Consider the following 23,722-nt stretch of genomic DNA (forward strand, 5'->3'; position numbering starts at 1 on the left):
CATTGAGGTCTTAAGCTTACACAGCTTATCCAGGGAGGTCTTAAACTGCACTTCGCTGAAAATTTTTGAAATACTTTGCGGAAGTTTGCCGACCCATCTTCGAAGTTGATCAGAATATCACGAAGGCCAAATTTTGGACCGAATCGGTTGATATGTTTGAGAATTATCGTGATCTCCAGGCAGCTACCCAGACGAACGGACATAGATAAGTCGACTCAAAGTTTTCTGAAACAGATTTCTTCCAAACACACTTTAGCCCTAAAGCCATTATTTCGATGAGGCATAAAGTATAAAGTCTGAGAGTATAAAAAATGCAGATTTTGAAAAATTGTGTTTATGGATTTTTGCTAAAAGAATGTAGACAGGTATATACCTTGGATTTAACGACATAATTTCATTTTAAAAGAATTTAAGACTGGATTCCAGAGTTTCCCTTGTTCCTGATCAATTTATGAGAAGATCCAGGATAGGAAACCAGAATTTCTATAAGTGAAGTCCGACGATTGGACGCCAAAATTAGTCTATTGAAATATGCATTATTTGGCGACAGAATTTGTCATTTACATAACCGCGATTAGGTGCTAGAATTTCTTGATAGATAGACTAACTAATGCTCAGCATTGGTTCTCGGTCTTCAGAAATTCTTTGTGATAAGTAGACATCGGTTTTTTGCATATATTTGAAAATTATAATGTTAAGATATTTGAAATGTTATGATATTTCTAAGGGTTTCCGATTGTATTCGCTTTCTTTTGGTCTTACCGAACTGATATCACTGAATTTCATAACATTCATTGTAGTTGTGAATTATTTGATAATTGATACGCCCAAAAATATATGGTATTATTAATAATTATATTCATTGTTTTGACCATATATTAACTGTGACATATTGTCAAAAAAGTTCTAAAAACAATATAAAATGGGCCAAGAAGTCTTATGCCATTTGAATTAAAACAAAAGTAATGAAAATTATTTCTTCAGAAAAATAAGGTTTACATCTTTGCTAAATAAGACATTTTCGCTAACATGAACTTTCAAAATTTTGATAAGGTGGGCCCCCCCGAAATGAAATCCTGGCTACGTCCCTGGGCTGAGAGTATTATTTAACTGTCGGCAAAGTCGCTTTATTTCAAATACTTTTGTATTCATTTCATGATAAACGAATCTCTTCTGGGTCTTCACTTCATACCGTGATCTTACATTTAACGTTCCCACTCTTCAGCATAAATGTTATTTGCAACAAACAACCTCTTATGTGTTTTTTTTTGTAGTAAAGTTATCTATAAATAAAATAAAGTACAATTTATATACTTATACTCGTATATAATTTATTATCCCTTGTATGTAAAAATTGAACAATCGCCATTTTTACAGTTTTTGTAACATATTCGAAAGAAAATAGTAATAAAAATAGAATTCATGAACACCCTAACCGAAAACTATGGAAACCTTATTAAATATTCACACACACACCGCACCACATCATACACATATTGCCCAAGTACAACAACGATTAAGGATTGATTTCATTGTGACAAATTTCATCGAACTAACACTGATTGGTTTCTTCTCACCTACTATCACCAGCAGAGGAGGAGGATTTTACGCAACCTGACTTAGTTTAGTTTACTTGTGATAGTTGTTGCTGTTGCTGACACCAGTCAAATTGTCACATGGCTGAATGCCAACGGCTATGGTGGTGGTGGGTGTGTGCGTGTGCGAGAGCTGTGCGCATTTTGGGACACGTACTGCCAACGTTGGTCACAACACATCTGTTAGATAACGTGATGTCTCCTAACAACCTGTTGTTGGTAAGCGGAGAAAAGTAAACTGGGTATAAAAAAGGGGAGAAAGGATTTCCAGAAGAGTAAAAGTTTGGCCCCAAGCCAACGTGCGGAAATATCTTATAACTGATGCCAGTTATTTTCCATGCCAGAATTTGTTGGGGAAAAGCTTATTTGGCTTTATGAAAAGCTTTTTCTTTCTTTTTCAATGTTCATTGTGTCGGTAGTATTATTATTGTAAAGAACAGTTTGATTTGCTTCGTAAAAGTGCATCCATGGATGCGGCATAGTACGATTATGCACCATCTGCAGCAGCAGCAGCACACATAAGTCTTTCTCCAATGCAGTTTATAAATAAATGTGACTAAATAAAAATGTTACACACAGGATTTACATTCGAAACGTGAGTACATTTTTAGGGACAGGATAAAAAAGTGAATTCAAACAACTGCACCGTGTTCAGCTCATGACATGTGTTTATTATGGAATTCTAACATTAAGATAAGCATGTAGCAGTTTCGTTTTGTCAGATGTTGGAATCACGTTGACCTTTTGCATATGAAATTGATAGATGTGTGAATTGACACATGTAATAATGGAGTTGTCTGTTCGGATAATGATGACGATGATGTGGTTTCTAATTACATTTTTTACATTCATAGTGTCCATTTCGAAATTGAAAACATAATGGTGTTATTAAATTTGCTAGATATACCTCACAGCAAACCAAAAGGTTTGACAGCGAAAAGAAATGCTTCAGAATTTCTGAAGCCTTTTCCGGATTCGTAACCAAAATTGGACCAAATACATAACAAAAGCTATGTGGAATAGTTGACACAATTTCAGGATGAAATGAAGAGGAGAAATCTCAGAAACATTGACCTATGTTTACAATTTTTAGTCAAGAAGTTTTGTGACCGATAGGAATCTCAAATGTCAAATTACAGGTAGTTTAATCAAAAATATTGCTGGAATCTTAAAAAAACCTAAAATCGGTAGGCACCGGCTATACCAAAGACTGGACTTATAATGACAATTTTTGGTGGAGAAGTTTTGTGACCACCAAATGTTAAACTATAGGTAGTACGGTCAACAAATTTATCTAAAATCCTCAAAATACCGAAAATCGAGAGGTACCTTTATGCGGGGGTTATACTTAACTGAGTCGCAAATGATTATTCCATTGCGTTACAAGCTGGAAAACAAACTTAATATACCGTCCATACTATGGTAGAGGGTATATAAATAAGAAAATTATATAATTCAAACAACGAAAGAAAATAATTATATTTAAATCCGATATTCGTCCTAACAACACAAAGAACTTTTGTGATCATCCAAATAGAAGTTACGCAAGTAGAATGAGTCTTAAGGCAGAGCAATGGCTATTACGAGTATTATGTAAGTTATGTACATGATATTCTGGACTGTGGAAACTGCCATGAATCTTTTACTTGATGTACACTGAATTTAAATGCCGCCTAATTCATTCAGTACACGCAGAGAGGAGATATTGTAGGAGCAGTCATATTCTAAGAACAAAATAGTGTATTTTAAAAATCTGAAAATATATATTATTGTTTCAACCATATATTTTTTATCAGGAAACATAAAGACACAACATATATTATTGCACCAACAATACGTATTTTCAGAATTTTAAAATACACTATTTTGTTTTTAGAATATGATTGCTCCTACAATATCTCTTCTCTGCGTATATATTTCATTATTTCATGTATGATCGCTAATATCCCAATACGGATTTGCAAACAAAGAAGAAGAAGGTATTTCATTAGTCGGCTTCAATTGCATTAGTCGAAGTCAATAAGTTCGCTTTTCAGTAGTTTTGGGGTTGCAGAAGTTGGACCTCGCACAGTGGTTCGGAATCGTTTTTCCTGGTCAAAACGGATAGAGATATTTTCATAACTATTTTTTTGTTCGACAGATAACACTTTCAGCTTTCCGAAACATCACCAATTCGGTCTATCGGTTGCAGAGGAATTCAAGGTCAAAGATAAAATGTTGAGTTTTTTGTCAAAATTTGCATCAAAATATGTGTTTTTGAGTTTTTTTTTATATCTTCTAACTATTTAAAAAGGTCAAACGCCATTAAATAAACCATAAATATACAAAAAATATTTTTTTTTCAAAAAATTTAAAATTTTTTCCAAAATTTAAAAAAATACTCTTTGGGTTTTCAAAAAACTCTTATAATAACTCTTATAACAACTCATATATTTAAAAATATCCATTTTATATGAAAAAGCTATAATTTATATGGGAAATGGCATAAAACAAGTAAATAAATATAGGTAAAAAAAACTTTTTAAGTTAAACGGTTTTATGTTGAACATACATTGCAATGTTTAAGATAAATGTACTAAAAACCAAAAAATAATAAAATAGATACAGTCGTGGGAATTATAAACATATGCATGGACTAGACTAAAATAAAACCGTGGGGCACGTCAATTGTCTACAAATTATCGACTTAATGTGCGATAGAAGAATCGTTTAATTCGTTGTTAGGCAGTTGGCCCGCAGACGGTGAGGAAATTACTTACTATTTTCTTGCTCAAGGAAATTTCAATAGTTATACACTCCATGTAAATAAAAGAGATGTTTCAACTAGTTTATCGTTGGACATTCACACTGCTGGCTGGCGAGGAATCGTTTCACTGCTCGTAGTTTGTCTTTAATCGACAAAGTACTACTCGCTCACCACTATGAAACCCTAAAACTCGCTTATAATCGAGCTTGCTAGCTTGTTTGCACATTCTAGCCCTACTTATCACACGTCCATCGCTGTCGGTTGAACAATTGCCTAATTATAGTGTAACATTACAAAACGAACATTTTAATCAACGATAGTAGACAATTGACGTGCCCCACGGTTTTATTTTAGTCTAGTCTATGCATATGTTTATAATTCCCACGACTGTATCTATTTTATTATTTTTTGGTTTTTAGTACATTTATCTTAAACAGTGCAATGTATGTTTAACATAAAACCGTTTAACTTAAACAGTTTTTTTTTACCTATTTTTATTTTCTAGTTTTTAGTTTTTATTTCGCATTCTGTTTAATTCATTTAGTGCTTCATTATTGCAAGGTTTCTTGCCAGTTAGTTTATTGCAGTCCAACTCCTCTATATGTAGTCCCTGCAAAGATCTTACTCTACTAAGAGCCACGTAGGCTTGACCTTCTTCAAACAGTTTCGCACCTAAGTATACGACTGCGTGATCCACAGTGCTGCCCTGCATTTTATGTATTGTAGAGCCCATGATAGTATTAAAGGCAACATTCTTCTTTCAGCCATCCCGTAATTGTACTTAGCTAGACACTGTATGGCTTTCGGGTGTATAAAATGTACTGTATAGTGCACTGTATTCTTCTTGTCAAGCCCTTTTATTTGATACCCATATTGAAGGGATTGATAAAAAATTGTTGTCAGCCATTTAGATTTCAATCTTAGATTTCAATTTTGCATAGTAAATTGTATTCTACTTGTTGAGACCTTTCATTTGATACCCATGTTGATGGGATTGATAAAACCAAAGTTATCCGCCATTTTGTAGAGGCCGCCATCTTGGATTTTAATTTTATATAGTACATTGTATTCTACTGGTTGAGCACTTTCATTTGATACCCATATTGATTGGATTGGTAAAACCTACGTTATCCGCCATTTTGTAGCGGCCGCCATCTTGGATTTCAATTTTTTATAGTATATTGTATTCTGCTTGTTGAGCCCTTTCATTTGATACCCATTGTATAAGTTAGATACTTTGTCCCACAACTTCCCCTGCTCGATCAATCACGGATGCTGATTGGCGCACTGGCATCTCCTCTACAATTCCCTCTGCGGACACCGTAGTGTGCGGATCGCTGCTGGGCATCGGTTGTTGTCGGTTTGCTCACTTTGGTACACTTTGCTCTCACTGGAATAACTTGTAAATGTATTAGTATATGACATGAGATCCTCTGCGATCACTCAGAACCTCTGCGTTCACTTGTCATTAGTCATTTGTCGAAGAATAACGTCTACGCGTTATAACAAAAAGGCCTCTGTCGCCACTATCACTGATTACAAAAGGTAATCTACTTTGTTGTTTGAAAAGAGTCACAAATAAACTTCAATTATATTTATATTAAGAATAAATACTGGTTGTTTTTATTTCTCATATTCTTTTCTCCCTCCACTGCTCATCATATACGGTAACTGAGAAACATACCTATGGATCACCCCTCCCTCACCTTAACATTTTATCCAATCGAACTGGAGATTTTGTTGTTGCCCAACTAAACATTGGTCGCATCGAGCCGGATAGAAGCCAGCCTTTTTGTTGTCGCTGCTCCAGTTGCCTATTCCCTCCCTCTTGTATTGTGATACAACGAGATTTGAAGCATTTGTTGTTGTCTTAGAACGGACAAATATTGAAGAAAATTGCATCTCCTCTAAACAACAACAAATTACCATACTAACACCAGGTACGTAAACTCAGATTTCTATCAAAAGTGAGCTACCGCGAGTGTTAATATTTTTCGTTTGAGCAGTAAATAAATAAATCATTGGTCGAATTTCAATTATCCTACGCGAGTGAATTAAGTTCGTTGCCTTATTTCGCCTATTATACAGTCCACACAAAACTTGTTGAAATCGTTGTTGTACTGATCACCCCCAATCGCGTTGATCATACAAATCATTATTCGTGTTGTTGTTATTTTTGTTAGATTTGCTCCAAATCATTTGGTCTCACCATAACAACACACTCATAAAACCAATTGCCTTTTCTCATTGCAATTCCTAATTGTAGCTAAAAATCACTCTGGTCGACTATTAACATCACTACGTGTGTTAATTATTTCGTTCCTCCATTTGAAACCCTAGTTGTTGCTAGTTTTATTTTGTTGTACTGATCACCCTACGTCGCGTTGATCATACCTACAAAACGTCTTCGTTTTTCTGCATAGTATCACACAATTCGTTTAGTTGTTGATCTCATTTGAAAGGCCGATACCTTTAGTGAGAATTCGCTGTGATATATACAAAAACAAAACCCATCAAATTTCCAATCGGATTTGCATCGGTTATTACACTCTCCCTTTGGTAAATAATAACTCTCATTGCACCGATTGTTGTTGTTATTCCCCAGGGTTTTTTCTATCGAAGCCCTTCTGTTGAGAATTTGCATTGGCAAATTTACACTAACAACATAACATACATTGTTACACTTCATATACATATTGTTGTTTGGTTTATTGTGTTGTTGCGATCCTCGCCAAGCAAAAAATATTTGGCGTTGTTTTCCCCCTCGGTTTACTTAAAACCCTTTGACAATTTGCACTGCCAAATTTACAATAACAACGCACCATCCAAATTCTCTGCATTTGATTTCGTTGTTGTATAGATCGTCCATCACCAACCAAACACATTCGTTTTTCTATTCTCTTACCTTTGTCGGTCAGGTATTTATTCTAAGTTGAGAAATTACATTGTAATTATACCAACAACTTTCCCGCCCTTTTAAGCGTCCCTTAAAAACCTCTGCTGATCCTCAGCACTCACTTGCTTGGTCGTTTGCAACGACTGTTGTTCAGTGGGAGCTTCACTGTTCACACATAACCATTTCTCTGCTAGCGCCACTTGTGTTGTCGAGTCCTCTTTGTGCTATATTCGTTGATGTCCCAGCACAGTGGGGTAAGATAGTACAAATAGTACAGTGGGGCAAAAGTACAAAAAGTTTTTTTTAATAATTAATTTTGAAAATTATTTTTCGATAATTTTTGAAATTTAATTAATTGGCAGTAGGGTTTTTGGAATTTTTGGACAAATTCACCCTACACTCGGCATTTATTGCACATTTATCCAGCAGAGAACATTCGTGAAAAATAATTGTTTTTCGACATTTTAATATTGTTTTTGGCAATATTTGTTATATATTTTTTTTGAAAATTCGTTGAGACTCCGTAGGGGTTTCGGTATTTTTGGACAAATACACCCTACTTGTGGCATATTTTGCACCAACGTGTCAACCAAATAAGATATATTTCTGACAAATTATTTTATCTGCGCTGATTTCTTGGGCAAACATTACTATTTCAGACAAATAGGTTATTTGTCGTTGGATTTTGGACAAATACACCCTACCAGTAGTATATCTCACCTTGGCATACACCCTACACTTGGTAGCACCATATACATTTTTTGTATATTTGAGACTTTTTTGCAATTTCACCAAATTAAAGTAGTTCTTGTTCGCCCTGAGGAAGTTTCTTTAAATTTTCTCCTATTTCGCCCTACTTTAATTTCAATTAGCTTTACACCTTGCAATTGGAGGTTTTTGTGGAAATTTCTTATTTCCTTTGAGCTATAGCAATTTGTGCTTCAACTGAATTTCATCTTTTCACCATTCCTCATAGTTTGTTGCAAATTCAATTGTAGATTTTCACTGATTTTTCTGAATTTAAACTTCGAGATGTCAGTCACCCCACACACTCGTTTTGTTAGAGCTTCTGACATCTTTTTGAAACGTGTAGCATCGTTTGAACGAAGTAGTGAATCCAATAATAATGTTTATTATCTCGAAATTCGCCGTTCAGAATTTCAAAAACTGTGGCACAAAGTCAAGTGCGCTTATGACGAGTGCAAAAACTACCTCACGACATCCGAGACTGCACAGGCCGGTGTTATTGATGTCGTTGAGGAAAAATATGGTACATCCTACATGTCCTATATCCGGTGTTTGTCTACCATTAACAGGGAACTTGAACTTCTTAAATCTTCAGACACAAACTCCCTATCACCTGCTATAGCTTCTTCCATCTCACCACCTCAACCAACTGAATTGTTGAACGTTTCTAAAGAAACACATTCTGCAGCTTTGCTTTCGGGTAAATCTTTAGCTTCGGTTTCTGTGCCGTCTACTCCTCTCAACGTGGTTGCTCAAACAGAAACTTCCTCCACCACAACTTGTCGTAGTGGCTCTCTTGAAAATGATCGCCTCAAATCTCTCTCACCTGCTATAGTTCCTCCAATCTCACCATCTCCCACAAATTCGTTGACTCTTCCTGAAGTAGCAACTCCATCCAATTTGTCATTAGACGAACCTGTCTCGGTTCCTGTGCAGTCAATTTCTCCCTCTGTACCTGCTCCACCTGAAACTTTTTCCCCCATTCCAACTTGCTCTAGTGACCCTGTTGCTAACTCCACATCACCTGTCGATACCCACAGCTTACCATTGCCACCAATCGACATTGATGTTTTTGCTGGCGATTTTACGTCTTGGCCATCTTTTCGTGATCTATTCACCGCTTTGTACATCAAAAATGCGCGCCTTTCTGACATTGAACGTTTGTGGTACTTAGTACAGAAAACCTCCGGTGAGGCTCGCGAAATCGTTTCGAGATTTCCACTCACCAATTGTAGTTTCCCTTTAGCGTGGAAAGCTTTGTCGGATGCCTATGATAACAAACGCATCCTGGTGGATAGTCACATAAAACAATTGTTTGCTCTCCCAGCTCTAGAAAAAGAAACAGTTTCAGGTTTGAAAACTATCCAGCGTGGAATTAATAGTTGTCTAGCTGCAATGACCGTCTATGACGTCATCACGGATCATTGGGATCCGATAATTGTGTACATTTGTTTGCAGCGTTTGCCTAAAGTGACTTTGACTCTGTGGGAGCAAAGTATCAAAAACAAGTCGTCTTTGCCTTCTTGGAAAGACTTAGATGCTTTCCTCACAGAGAGGATACAAACACTGATGTGTATCCAAAGCGTGTATGGAAATCAGGTCGCAAAATCATCACCCACGAATGTGGTTTCATCCAACTCCTCCAATAAATTGTTGTCGGTACAAAAATCACAAAATGTATCACCCCTTCCATCCACTAATTTGTCGAACACTTATTGCCCAATTTGTCGTAACCAGAGCCATGTTCTGCGTCTCTGCCCTCAATTTGCCAAACTGTCATTTGAGGACAAATTCTCGTTGGTAAAAAAGTATAAGTGCTGCCTTAATTGCTTAACTCGTGGCCATGTAATTAAATCTTGCCAGAGCAAACATAGTTGCAACTTGTGCAACCAACGGCATCATAGCCTTCTCCACCGGTCACATGTTAGAAGAGGTTCGGCCACATCAGAACTGTCTCCGTCTTTTACTGATGTCAAAAGTCGAGATCGCAGTTGTGTTTTGTCGCAGCCCCGACATTCTGCAGGCATTTCTACATTGCCCTGCACTTCTCCGGCTTTTACAAATGTCAAAAGTCGAGAGTCTAAGTGTACTATGTCGACCCGCTCTCCTAACAGACGCCAAAGCAATCATACAGACACTGATACTTTGAGCAATAGTAAAGTTCTTGCTTCGCCATCTGTGAATTCCCCTCCGGCTTTTACATATGTCAAAAGTCGAGTATTAGCTTCAACTCTGACGAAATCATCTCCGGCTTTTACGAAGGTCAAAAGTCGAGTGTTTAGCCCTTCTTTGTCGCGCTCAAATACCTCTCCGGCTTTTACCAAGGTCAAAAGTCGAATATTCAGTCCTTCCTTGTCGCGTCCAACCTCCTCTCCGGCATTTACTGATGTCAAAAGTCGAGAACTTCGTTTGTTGGATCGGTCTTCGGACAACACCATTAGATAATTGTATACTTTTGTTAACAGCCAAACATAGTTTTGAATTCGTTGCGTGCCCAAAAATCTATTTCGGGTACCTTCTTACTGGATCGGTTCCTGCCACCTTTTGTTCCTAATCTCGCATTTTAAATTGAAATCGACCACGGAGTAATGCTAACAAATAATAGAAACAAATCACTAGTAATATTATATCTTAAATGGAATTGTTCTGTGACTCGTCTCCATATTCTTGAATCGAGCGAATATCGGAGTCGATCATTTCTTAATTACTCGTTTATAGAAATCGATAATTTGAATTATAGCTCACTTAGGAATCTGAATTTACGTTCAGTAATCCTAATTTGAAGAATTGTATTTATCTTTATACTAATAAGTAATTATTCCTAGCTTTAATTTGTTGATCCACGCTTACGTGTATCAAGGTGGGCGGCAATGTATAAGTTAGATACTTTGTCCCACAACTTCCCCTGCTCGATCAATCACGGATGCTGATTGGCGCACTGGCATCTCCTCTACAATTCCCTCTGCGGACACCGTAGTGTGCGGATCGCTGCTGGGCATCGGTTGTTGTCGGTTTGCTCACTTTGGTACACTTTGCTCTCACTGGAATAACTTGTAAATGTATTAGTATATGACATGAGATCCTCTGCGATCACTCAGAACCTCTGCGTTCACTTGTCATTAGTCATTTGTCGAAGAATAACGTATACGCGTTATTACTAAAAGGCCTCTGTCGCCACTACCACCGATTACAAAAGGTAATCTTTGTTGTAAGAAAAGAAATCATCTACAAATAAACAGCAATCATATTTATATTAAGAATTGATACTGGTTGTTTTTATTTCTTTTATTCTTTTCTCCCTCCACTGCTCAACATACGGTAATCCTGAGCTATCATTGAGTTATTGAAGAAACCTATGGATTTCCCCTCCCTCAACTAAACACCCATATTGATGGGATTGATAAAACCTACGTTATCCGCCATTTTGTAGCGGCCGCCATCTTGGATTTCAATTTTTTATAGTATATTGTATTCTGCTTGTTGAGCCCTTTCATTTGATACCCATATTGATGGGATTGATAAAACCTACGTTATCCGCCATTTTGTAGCGGCCGCCATCTTGGATTTCAATTTTTTATAGTATATTGTATTCTGCTTGTTGAGCCCTTTCATTTGATACCCATATTGATGGGATTGATAAAACCTACGTTATCCGCCATTTTTTAGCGGCCGCCATCTTGAATTTATAATGATAATGAATAAACATAATTGTATTGTCACCAAAATCCAAAGTGTATACAAAATTTCAGATAAATCGGTTGACAGGAAGAGGGTGAAATTTGAATTACTAAATTTGACCCAAGTATAAATAAAACAAACGGGGTGAGCTAAATAAAACCTTTTAAAAAGTATCAGTCAGCTTTGCCGAATGAATTGGAACTTTCATCTACGGACAGATTGGATGTATTTAGGGTATTTTCGGAATTTTGTGGCACTTTTTAGACATTTGAACTTGCCGACAAAAATGTGGATTAGGATTAAAGTTCAAAAGTTTTGCTGAGGGAATGGACCGACATAGTCCATTACGGAAGTGGAACTTATTTAGAGATTCATATCTTTTCGATAGATATCGAGCCCACTAGTCATTTCAGTTCGTTATCGTACACCTGTTGGCTTAGTATGCTGGGAAGCATGGACTTGTCCACGGAAAACATAATATGGCTGTAAACAGGACCACAAAGAACATTATCGGTTTAAACTTCCAAAGGATCTCCGAACAGACCCTAAACTGCACTTGGACACAAATGTTGAACTTTTGTGGGGGAGGTATCCTAAGGAGAGAACCGATATGGGCCATTTTAGAAGTAAAACTAAGTTTGGACAAAATATGACGAAGGTAAAATATTGGACCAAATCGGTTTATCAGTTCGAGAGTTATTGTGCTTCCAGCAACTACATATGGTGTCATGGGGTTTTTACAACTTTCGGACTGTTTTCCCAAGAAGTATGGACTTGCAAGTTGCTTTAACAGAAATTAAAGTTAGTCAAGAGCAGGTCTTAATGTGAACTTATCCAAAATTTTGTGTGGGAGGTACCCCAAGAAATGGGCAAATATAGTCCATATTCCATATTCAAACCTGATCTATATCTGGTAGATATATTGGGATGCGCAAAGTATGGACCAAATCGGTCCTTCCCTTCAAAACTTATCGTGCGCATAATTTTTCCGAAAAATTTTGAACTGTTGTGGGGGAGGACCTGAAGGAGTGAACCGATATGGATTATCTTCGAATTTAAGTTTGGACAAAATATTACGAAGGCCAAATCTTGGACCGAATCAGCGTATCCGTTCGAGAGTTATATTGCGCTCCAACCACTGCACACGGTGTCATAGGGGTTTTTTGAACCTTTCAGGCTATTTTCTCAGGAAGTATAGTTTTGCCCCTGATGAAACTTGTACCGCCGTATGTGGGGCCGTGAACACATGTTGTTACAACAAAAATCAAACCGATTCGAAAACAGGTCCTAAACTAAACTTTTCCGAAATTTTGTGTGGGAGGTACCCGAAGGAGTTGACCGACTGAGTCCATACTAGAACCTCATATAAGTCTGATAGAATTTTCACGATGTGCAAAGTATGGACCAAATCGGTTACTTCCTTCAAGAGTTATCGTGCGCACAAGTTTTCCGAAAATTTCCGAACTTTTGTGGGGGAGGTACCGGAAGGAGTTGACCGATATAACCCATCTTCGAACTTGAACTAAGTTTGGACAAAATATTACGAAAGCCAAATTTTGGACCAAATCGGTTCATCCGTTCGTGAGTTATCGTACGCACCAGCCAGCCATTCAGACAGACAGACAGACAGACGGACGGACATTGCTAAATCGACTCCAATTTGTCTGAAACGGATTTCGTCCGAACATACTTGGGGTCTAAAACCATTATTTCGATGAGGCACATTTTGTCCGTATGAAAGTGTATATACCGTCGTTAGCATAAATGCTGAGGGTATAATAAAGGCGGGTCCTTTGTAGGCTATGCGGTCCCAGTGTCCTATGTAAACGATATCGCTACTCCGTGGAAGAATATTCAATGTGGCATGCACGTCAGGAGAGATCTTTATGATCTAGAATGAGAGAGGGAGGCGCAAAGATACAACAGAGAACTTCTAGACCCTGGTAGGCTCTGGCAGGCTTGGATTGTATTCTCTCTGATGCAGTTACAACGGCAGTTTTAAGATACAGTGTGAACGCCACACTCGGAAACCATAGCCTATCCAACGTAATCGTTGTATCTCGATACGTTTAACTAAAGGTATGTTCACATTAGGCAAATATTTGTTCCACCGAAATTTATGCTCACTTGCCTCAGTAAGCGCACATTGCCGTTTGCTGGAGCAAATATTTGCCCAATGTGAGCTAACCTTAAGCCGATACACCTTGTGGTTCCTACCATATCGATATTCACCGTTACCGCATATTGGTCCATAGATCTTTCGAAAAAATTTTCTCCTTCTTTTTGTATTACCCTCAGCATTTTGTATACAATCAGCATTTCATACGGGAAAAATGTTCCTCATCGAAATAATGATTTTAGATCCCAAGTATGTTTGGACGAAATCCGTTTCAGACAATTTGGAGTTGATTTAGCCATGTCCGTCCGTCAGTCTGTCTGGCTGGAGCGCACGATAACTCTCGAACGGATCAACCGATTCGGTCCAAAATTTCGCTTTCGTAATATTTTGTCCAAACTTAGTTTAAGTTCGAAGATGGGTCTGCTCCTTCCGGTACCTCCCCCACAAAAGTTCGAAAATGTTCGTACAATTTGTGCGCACAATAAATCTTGAAGGGAGTAACCGATCTGGTCCATACTTTACACATTGTGAAATTTTTATCAGACCTAGACTAAGTTCCAATGTGGACTCAATCGGTCCACTCCCTCGGGTACCCCCCACACAAGATTTCAGAAAAGTTCAGTTTAGGACCTGCTCTCGAATCGTTTTGATTTTTATTGTAACAACTTGTTTTCACTGCCCCCCCCCATACGACGGTACAAGTTTCATCAGGGGCAAGTCCATACTTCCTGAGAAAATAGTGTGAAAGATGCAAAAAACCTCTATGACGCCGTGTGTAGTGGTTGGAGCGCAAGATAACTCTCGAACGGGAGCACGAACTGATCAACGGATTTGGTCCAAAATTTGGACATCGTCATATTTTCAGTCATATTTTTAGTTCGAAGATAGGTTATACCGGTCCCCAACTTCTGGTACTTCTCCCGAATATTTAAAAAAATGTCACTTAAATGGTATGCACGATATATTTTGAGCAAATCTGGTCTAAACTTTGGATTTCCTCTCGAACTGATCAACCGATTTGGTCCAAAATTTGGCCTTTGTCATATTTTGTCCACACTTAGTTTCAGTTCGAAGATGGCAATACCCCGGTCCACAACTTCCGATACTTCCCCCAATGTTTAAAAAAATTATGCACGATATCACTTGAACGGGGCAACCAATTTGATCCAAATTTGGATCTCCTAATATTTTGTACAAACATATTTATGTCGGTCGGTATATCGCTCCTCTCTTAGGGTGCAGTTTAGGGTCTGTTCGAAGATCCTTTGGAAATGTATACCGATGCTGTTCGTTGTGAATCTGTTTACAACGATATTATGTTTTTTCGTGAACAAGTCCATGCTTCCCGGCATACTGTTCCAAAAGTTATACAATAACCTACTGAAATCACTAGTGGGCGCGATATCTATCGAAAAGATGTGACTCCTAAAATAAGATTCACTTTCATAATGGACTATGTTGGTCCATTACTTTAAGTACCTCCTCCGCAACACTTTTGAACTTTAATCCTACTCCACTTTTTTCTCAGCAAGTTTAAATGTCCAAAAAGGGCCACAAAGTTCTGAAAAGACCCTAAATACATAGGCTGAGGGTGTATCTTTGTCGACCGATACTTTCTTACTTGTCAAGTTCGAAAATGGGTACGTCCTCCCCACAAATGTTCAAAAAATTTCCCCAAAATGGTTCACACTTTGCACATCGTAATATTTCTTACAGACATCGAACAGGTTCAAATATGATCCACTCCTACGGGTAACTCCCAAAGGAAGTTCCAAGTTCTTTTTAGCAAAAGTGCAGTTTAATGTCATGTATCCGATCGTTGTACCCGCCGCTCTATTATATATGTTCCCATACACATCTCTGAAGGGACACCGGAAGCCTTCCCTCATATCAATGAGTGCACTTCGATTTGCCTGGCGGTGGCCCAACCTCTTACGGCGGTACAACTTTTTCTTGGGCGTGGGGAGGTTATCAAAATTCCCCATTTTGTATTGTACTTTGGAAATATGTACGCATGTAGGTACTTGCCAGTCATGAATATTTCCACAGGCTCACCCATCATTCAAATGTATCTGACATTTCTCTACAGTATGGACTAGTACTGCACGGTATTTCAACACGTGTACACTTCTCACTATAGGTCTGTATTGTCTTGTATTTTGGTAATCAATAATCCTTTTCAGGTGATTAGATAGGAAAAACTAATCAACAACCTCCTAAATCATTATCATCTCTTTTAATTGACCTTATACTGTATTGATTTAATCACATGTGTATACAAATGTCGGCACGGCAAACGTGTGCATGTGCATATACCATCACTGTATAATCCTGCACGATGTTTGGCATTAGGTCTGTCTCATGTTTTGCGTGCCGTTTACATGTGTGCCCATGCGCTAGACGTGCCGGGGATGCTTTGTTCTGTTGTCCCGGCATCCTTGCATCGTCAGTTTGTAAACAATCACTGAAACAAATAAAGGCTTCTTTGTTGCTTTCCTTATGTCTAAATTGGAAATAAAAACAACAACGACAGAGAGTTACTTGGTTATTGAGAGAGAAATTCGGGTAGTGTTATAAGGGGTAATAAGCTTTAACTTTGAAACGATTCCTTTTATTGTATTGTGAATGTTTGTAAGAGAAGGTAATGGATAATGGTCAACCCGCAGATTGTGAAATGTGTTTTTTTAACAAGTGATAATAAATATAATATGATATACTATTAAATAATAAGCGACTATATTTTGGTCCTGAGGTTCGAATAACAGGAAAATAAATTAAATAGGAGGAAAATAAATTAAATCTCATTAATTTCTTAAAAAAAACTTAAGAAACTAAGGCTTTAGTCAATTTACCATACAACATTCAACAAAAATAACCTCCACAATAACGATAACTTAAACGAGTGAAATTCAGCAGTAATCAGGTAAAAGAATTGGTAACAAGTGCAGCGTTTAAATATACAACATTTACAAATACTATACTAAATATTCGTTCATGAAGTGATTTCATTGAAAATGCGAAGTAACACATTTCAAACATGTATGTATAGTAGGGCAGCCCAAAAACGCCCATCCTCTTATTTGTTTCCATTTTTGGTCCACCCTAATGTACCTAGATTAAGTGGACCTTATAGCTGAACACTTTAGTGGAGGACCTTCTAACTATAGAATTATAGAAGATGCAATTGGAGGCGGGACGAGTACTCCAACTGCACTTTTGCCAAATGATGTGTGGAAATTACCTGAAGGACTGAAACGATATAGTCCATATTCAAACCTGAAACATAACCTAATGAAATAATACGATGTGCAATATTTGGACAAATCGGAAACTCCATGCAAGAGTTATCTTGCGAATTTGCCGCCCGGGTTTGTTGGAGTTTTTAGGCTTTTATTTAAGGAAGTGTAGACTTGCCACCAAAAAATTTTTACCGCCGGAAAGTGGGACACAAGCACAACCTGCTGAAAACAATTTCCAAACAATCTCATTTTTGTGTGCAGTATCCGAACGAGTGGACCGAAAGGGACTTTAGAAACATCCCTTTTCCAGGAAAGGGTGTTTTGAAGCATCCTTTTCCCAGGAAAGGGTGTTTTGAAGCATCCTTTTCCCAGGAAAGGGTGTTTTGAAGCAACCTTTTCCCAGGAAAGGGTGTTTTGAAGCATCCTTTTCCCAGGAAAGGATATTTAGAAGCACCCTTTTCCCAGGAAAGGGTCTTTAAAAGCACCCTTTCTCCAGAAAAATGTCTTTAGAAGCAAACATCCTCTAACCATGAAAGGATCTTTAGAAGCACCCTTTCCGCAGAAAAGGGTCATTAGGAGCACTATTTTCCAGTAAAGGGTCTTTAGAAGCACCCTTTCCGCAGAAAAGGGTCATTAGGAGCACTTTTTTCCAGTAAAGGGTCTTTAAAAGCACCCTTTCCCCAGAAAACGGTATTAAGAAGCACTCTTTCTCCAGGAAAGGGTCTTTAGAAGCACCCTTTCCCAAGGAAATGGTCTTTACAAGCACCCTTTCCCCAGGAAAGGTTCTTTAAAAGCACAATTTCCCCAGAAAAGGGTCGTTTGAAGCACCCTTTCCGCAGAAAAGGGTAATTAGAAGCACTCTTTCCCCAGGAAAGTGTCTTTAAAACCACCCTTTCCCCAGGAAAGTGTCTTTAAAACCACCCTTTCCCCAGGAAAGTGTCTTTAAAACCACCCTTTCCCCAGGAAAGTGTCTTTAGAAGCACCGTTTCCCCAGAAAAGGTTTTTAAGAAACACCCATTACCCAGGAAAGGGTCTTTAGAAGCACCCTTTCTCAAGGAAAGGGTCTTTAGAAGCACCCTTTCTCAAGGAAAGGGTCTTTAGAAGCACCCTTTCTCAAGGAAAGGGTCTTTAGAAGCACCCTTTCTCAAGGAAAGGGTCTTTAGAAGCACCCTTTCTCAAGGAAAGGGTCTTTAGAAGCACCCTTTCTCAAGGAAAGGGTCTTTAGAAGCACCCTTTCTCAAGGAAAGGTTCTTTAGAAGCACCCTTTCTCAAGGAAAGGTTCTTTAGAAGCACCCTTTCTCAAGGAAAGGGTCTTTAGAAGCACCCTTTCTCCAGGAAAGGGTCTTTAGAAGCACCCTTTCTCAAGGAAAGGTTCTTTAGAAGCACCCTTTCTCAAGGAAAGGGTCTTTAGAAGCACCCTTTCTCAAGGAAAGGGTCTTTAGAAGCACCCTTTCTCAAGGAAAGGGTCTTTAGAAGCACCCTTTCTCAAGGAAAGGGTCTTTAGAAGCACCCTTTCTCAAGGAAAGGGTCTTTAGAAGCACCCTTTCTCAAGGAAAGGGTCTTTAGAAGCACCCTTTCTCAAGGAAAGGGTCTTAACAAGCACCATTTCCCCAGGAAATGGCCTTTAGAATCACCCTTTCTCCAGGAAAGGGTCTTCAGAAGCACCCTAGACCCAGGCAAGGGCCTTTAGAAGCACCCCTTCCCAAGGAAAGGGTCTTCAGAAGCACCCTAGACCCAGGCAAGGGCCTTTAGAAGCACCCCTTCCCAAGGAAAGGGTCTTTAGAAGCACCCCTTTCCAAGGAAAGGGTCTTTAGAAGCACCCATTACCCAGGAAAGGGCCTTTAGAAGCACGCTTTCCCAGGGAAGGTTCTCTCGAAGCACCCTTTTTCCAGGAAAGGATCTTTAGAAGCACCCTTTCCTTGGGAAAGGTTCTTTAGAAACACCCTTTCCCAGGAAAAGATCTTAAGAAGCACTCTTTCCCCAGAAAAGGTCATTAGAAGCACCCATTACCCAGGGAATTGGCTTAGAAGCACGCTTTCCCAAGGAAGGGTTTCTAGAAGCACCCTTTTTCCAGGAAAGGATCTTTAGAAGCACCTTTTCCTAGGCAATGTCCTTAGTAGCACCACATCACCAGGAAAGGGTCTTTAGAATCACTCTTTCACCAGGAAAGGGTCATTAGTAGCAGGAAAGGAAAGTGTCTTTAGAAGCACCGTTTCCCCAGAAAAGGGTTTTAAGAAACACCCATTACCCAGGAAAGGGTCTTTAGAAGCACCCTTTCTCAAAGAAAGGGTCTTTAGAAGCACCCTTTCTCAAGGAAAGGGTCTTTAGAAGCACCCTTTCTCAAGGAAAGGGTCTTTAGAAGCACCCTTTCTCAAGGAAAGGGTCTTTAGAAGCACCCTTTCTCAAGGAAAGGGTCTTTAGAAGCACCCTTTCTCAAGGAAAGGGTCTTTAGAAGCACCCTTTCGCAAGGAAAGGGTCTTTAGAAGCACCCTTTCTCAAGGAAAGGGTCTTTAGAAGCACCCTTTCTCAAGGAAAGGGTCTTTAGAAGCACCCTTTCTCAAGGAAAGGGTCTTTAGAAGCACCCTTTCTCAAGGAAAGGGTCTTTAGAAGCACCCTTTCTCAAGGAAAGGGTCTTTAGAAGCACCCTTTCTCAAGGAAAGGGTCTTTAGAAGCACCCTTTCTCAAGGAAAGGGTCTTTAGAAGCACCCTTTCTCAAGGAAAGGGTCTTTAGAAGCACCCTTTCTCAAGGAAAGGGTCTTTAGAAGCACCCTTTCTCAAGGAAAGGGTCTTTAGAAGCACCCTTTCTCAAGGAAAGGGTCTTTAGAAGCACCCTTTCTCAAGGAAAGGGTCTTTAGAAGCACCCTTTCTCAAGGAAAGGGTCTTTAGAAGCACCCTTTCTCAAGGAAAGGGTCTTTAGAAGCACCCTTTCTCAAGGAAAGGGTCTTTAGAAGCACCCTTTCTCAAGGAAAGGGTCTTTAGAAGCACCCTTTCTCAAGGAAAGGGTCTTTAGAAGCACCCTTTCTCAAGGAAAGGGTCTTTAGAAGCACCCTTTCTCAAGGAAAGGGTCTTTAGAAGCACCCTTTCTCAAGGAAAGGGTCTTTAGAAGCACCCTTTCTCAAGGAAAGGGTCTTTAGAAGCACCCTTTCTCAAGGAAAGGGTCTTTAGAAGCACCCTTTCTCAAGGAAAGGGTCTTTAGAAGCACCCTTTCTCAAGGAAAGGGTCTTTAGAAGCACCCTTTCTCAAGGAAAGGGTCTTTAGAAGCACCCTTTCTCAAGGAAAGGGTCTTTAGAAGCACCCTTTCTCAAGAAAAGGGTCTTTAGAAGCACCCTTTCTCAAGGAAAGGGTCTTTAGAAGCACCCTTTCTCAAGGAAAGGGTCTTTAGAAGCACCCTTTCTCAAGGAAAGGGTCTTTAGAAGCACCCTTTCTCAAGGAAAGGGTCGTTAGAAGCACCCTTCCTCAAGGAAAGGGTCGTTAGAAGCACCCTTTCTCAAGGAAAGGGTCGCTAGAAGCACCCTTTCTCAAGGAAAGGGTCGCTAGAAGCACCCTTTCTCAAGGAAAGGGTTTTTAGAAGCACCCTTTCTCAAGGAAAGGGTTTTTAGAAGCACCCTTTCTCAAGGAAAGGGTTTTTAGAAGCACCCTTTCTCAAGGAAAGGGTTTTTAGAAGCACCCTTTCTCAAGGAAAGGGTTTTTAGAAGCACCCTTTCTCAAGGAAAGGGTTTTTAGAAGCACCCTTTCTCAAGGAAAGGGTTTTTAGAAGCACCCTTTCTCAAGGAAAGGGTTTTTAGAAGCACCCTTTCTCAAGGAAAGGGTTTTTAGAAGCACCCTTTCTCAAGGAAAGGGTTTTTAGAAGCACCCTTTCTCAAGGAAAGGGTTTTTAGAAGCACCCTTTCTCAAGGAAAGGGTCTTTAGAAGCACCCTTTCTCAAGGAAAGGGTCTTTAGAAGCACCCTTTCTCAAGGAAGGGTCTTTAGAAGCACCCTTTCTCAAGGAAAGGGTCTCTAGAAGCACCCTTTCTCAAGGAAGGGTCTTTAGAAGCACCCTTTCTCAAGGAAAGGGTCTTTAGAAGCACCCTTTCTCAAGGAAAGGGTCTTTAGAAGCACTCTTTCTCAAGGAAAGGGTCTTTAGAAGCACCCTTTCTCAAGGAAAGGGTCTTTAGGAGCACCCTTTCTCAAGGAAAGGGTCTTTAGGAGCACCCTTTCTCAAGGAAAGGGTCTTTAGAAGCACCCTTTCTTAAGGAAATGGCCTTTAGAATCACCCTTTCTCCAGAAAAGGGTCTTCAGAAGCACCCTAGACCCAGGCAAGGGTCTTCAGAAGCACCCTAGACCCAGGCAAGGACCTTTAGAAGCACCCCTTCCCAAGGAAAGGGCCGTTAGAAGCAAGGAAGGGTCTCTCGAAGCACCCTTTTTCCAGGAAAGGATCTTTAGAAGCACCATTTCCTTGGGAAAGGTTCTTTAGAAACATCCTTTCCCCAGGAAAAGATCTTAAGAAGCACCCTTTCCCCAGGAAGGTGTCTTTAGAGGCACGCTTTCCCTGGGAATGGTTTCTAGAACCACACTTTCAACAGGACAGACACTTTAGAAGCACTCTTTCCCTAGAAAAGGTCTTTAGAAGGACCCATTACCCAGGGAATTGCCTTTAGAAGCACGCTTTCCCAAGGAAGGGTTTCTAGAAGGGTCTTTATAGGCACCTTTCCCCAGAAAAGGATCTTTAGGATCACCCTTTTCCCAAGGAAAGGGTCTTTAGAAGCACTCTTTCCCCAGGGAATGGTCTTTCCCAGAAAAGGGACTTTAGAAGCAACCTTTTCCAAGGAAATAGTCTTTAGAACCTCCCTTCCCCCGTAAAGGGTCTTTAGAAGCACCCTTTCCCCAGAGGAAGGTCTTTAGAAGCACCCATTCGCCAGAGGAAGGTCTTTAGAAGCACCCTTTCCCCAGAGGAAGGTCTTTAGAAGCACCCTTTCCCCAGAGGAAGGTCTTTAGAAGCACCCTTTCCCCAGAGGAAGGTCTTTAGAAGCACCCTTTCCTCAGGTCAGGGTCTTTAGAAGCACCCATTCCCCAGGAAAGGGCCTTTAGAAGCACCCGTTCCCCAGGGAAGGGTCTGTAGAAGCACCCTTTCCCCAGGATAGGGTCTTCCCCAGAAAATGGTCTTTAAATTTCTTAAGAGGATTGTATAACCTTACAATGCCTTGTAGAATCGAATTTATACTTCGACTTGCGGAAGAAATGCTAAGGAGATATGGACAGATATGGAATCTCTCTAGGAGCTGGGATTATGCAGATAGTATGGGTCTTGCTAGCATGTGGGAATCTGTGAGACGCAGGGAGTTTGTTAAGACCTGAGAGTGTGTATACTGCGTAGAGGTACAATTGAGCTTTGAATTGGGAAAGTGTAACGCGCAGGGATATAGTAATTTTGAAAAATTCACTCATAACTTTGCGTATAAGCTGTAAATATTACTACCGAAACTGTTATATGGTATCCAATTTTCAAATTTAATTTTTTTCAGTGTGCCGTTTATATCATTAAATAATATCTTACCTTTTGAATGCTTAATTTTGAAATTATTAACACAACACTTTATTCTTCTTCCATTGCAGCATTTGAAAGCCCGGCCGACGGATATTGTTATAACCATTCCAAATGAATGCCACAGACGAAGATCTTAAACTAAACACTTAATTCGTCTTCGTTAATTTTTTCTTGTAATGGACTGGCTCTTAGAAACGCCTCAGCTATATAGTGCTTTCTCCTCATTGGGCTCCCTAATGGGAGACAACTATATCGTAAGTGATAAAGTTTTAGGTAAGTCCAAGCGTCCAAACGAATCGGAATAATCAAAACACACACCCAACTCAACTAATAACGATGCCATTTGCAGAAACTTTGGAAGAAATTGATTTTAAATTAACCTACGAGGATCAGACGCTACGAACATTTCGCCGAGCTGTTGGTTTTGGTAAAAATGTTAAATCAGATCTCTTGCCGTTACTGGAAAATGCTAAAGATGAAGAGGTCTTTGATTCAGTCATAAGAATTCTGGTGAATTTAACAGCACCCGTGGAATGTCTCTTTTCGGTCGATGTTATGTATCGGACCGAAGTGGGTCGTTATACCATATTTGAGCTGAACAATTTATTGCACACGAGTAAGGATGCTTTTACCGATCCGAAGAGTACAAAATGTGTGGTGGAATATATGACACGCATCTTGGAATCCGATTCCAAGTTATCGGCCAAGAAATGTGAACAAATCAACAATTGCCTGTTGCTGTTGCGTAATATTTTGCATATACCGGAGCCCAGGGGCAATTATATCATGTCCACCCAATCGCATAATCAGTCGGGTGGGACGCATCCGGTATCCATGCAAAATACCATATTATGGAATTTATTTATTCAGAGCATAGATAAGTTGTTGCTCTATCTTATGACATGTCCGCAAAGGGCTGTGTGGGGTGTTACCCTGGTACAGTTGATTGCCCTTATGTATAAGGACCAGCATGTGAGTACTTTGCAGAAGCTATTGAACATGTGGTTTGAGGCATCACTGTCGGAGAGTTCGGAGGATAATGAGAGTAACACCTCACCACCAAAACAGGGTAGCTGTGACTCAAGTCCCATGTTGACCTCAGACCCCACATCTGATTCATCGGATAATGGTAAGAATTAATTGCCCAAACTTTAAGGGTTATAATTAAAATGTCCAT

General features: G+C 39.4%; 1 protein-coding gene across 14 annotated transcripts in view; it reads left to right on the plus strand.

The window, feature by feature from the left end:
- The window catches only part of tim (timeless), a 117,121-nt gene that overhangs the window by 24,936 nt on the left and 68,463 nt on the right, over window positions 1–23,722 (plus strand). For all 14 annotated transcript variants that reach the window (XM_073970156.1, XM_073970166.1, XM_073970157.1 and 11 more), the window contains exons 3-4: window positions 22,614–22,818; window positions 22,895–23,674. In XM_073970156.1, the coding sequence (XP_073826257.1) occupies window positions 22,722–22,818; window positions 22,895–23,674 (877 nt within the window). In that variant the 5' untranslated portion in view covers window positions 22,614–22,721. The remainder of the gene's footprint in view (window positions 1–22,613; window positions 22,819–22,894; window positions 23,675–23,722) is intronic.

This window comes from Musca autumnalis, unplaced genomic scaffold (assembly GCF_047663935.1).
Source record: "Musca autumnalis isolate F117 unplaced genomic scaffold, ASM4766393v1 scaffold_2, whole genome shotgun sequence".
Classification (NCBI taxonomy): Eukaryota; Metazoa; Arthropoda; class Insecta; order Diptera; family Muscidae; genus Musca; species Musca autumnalis.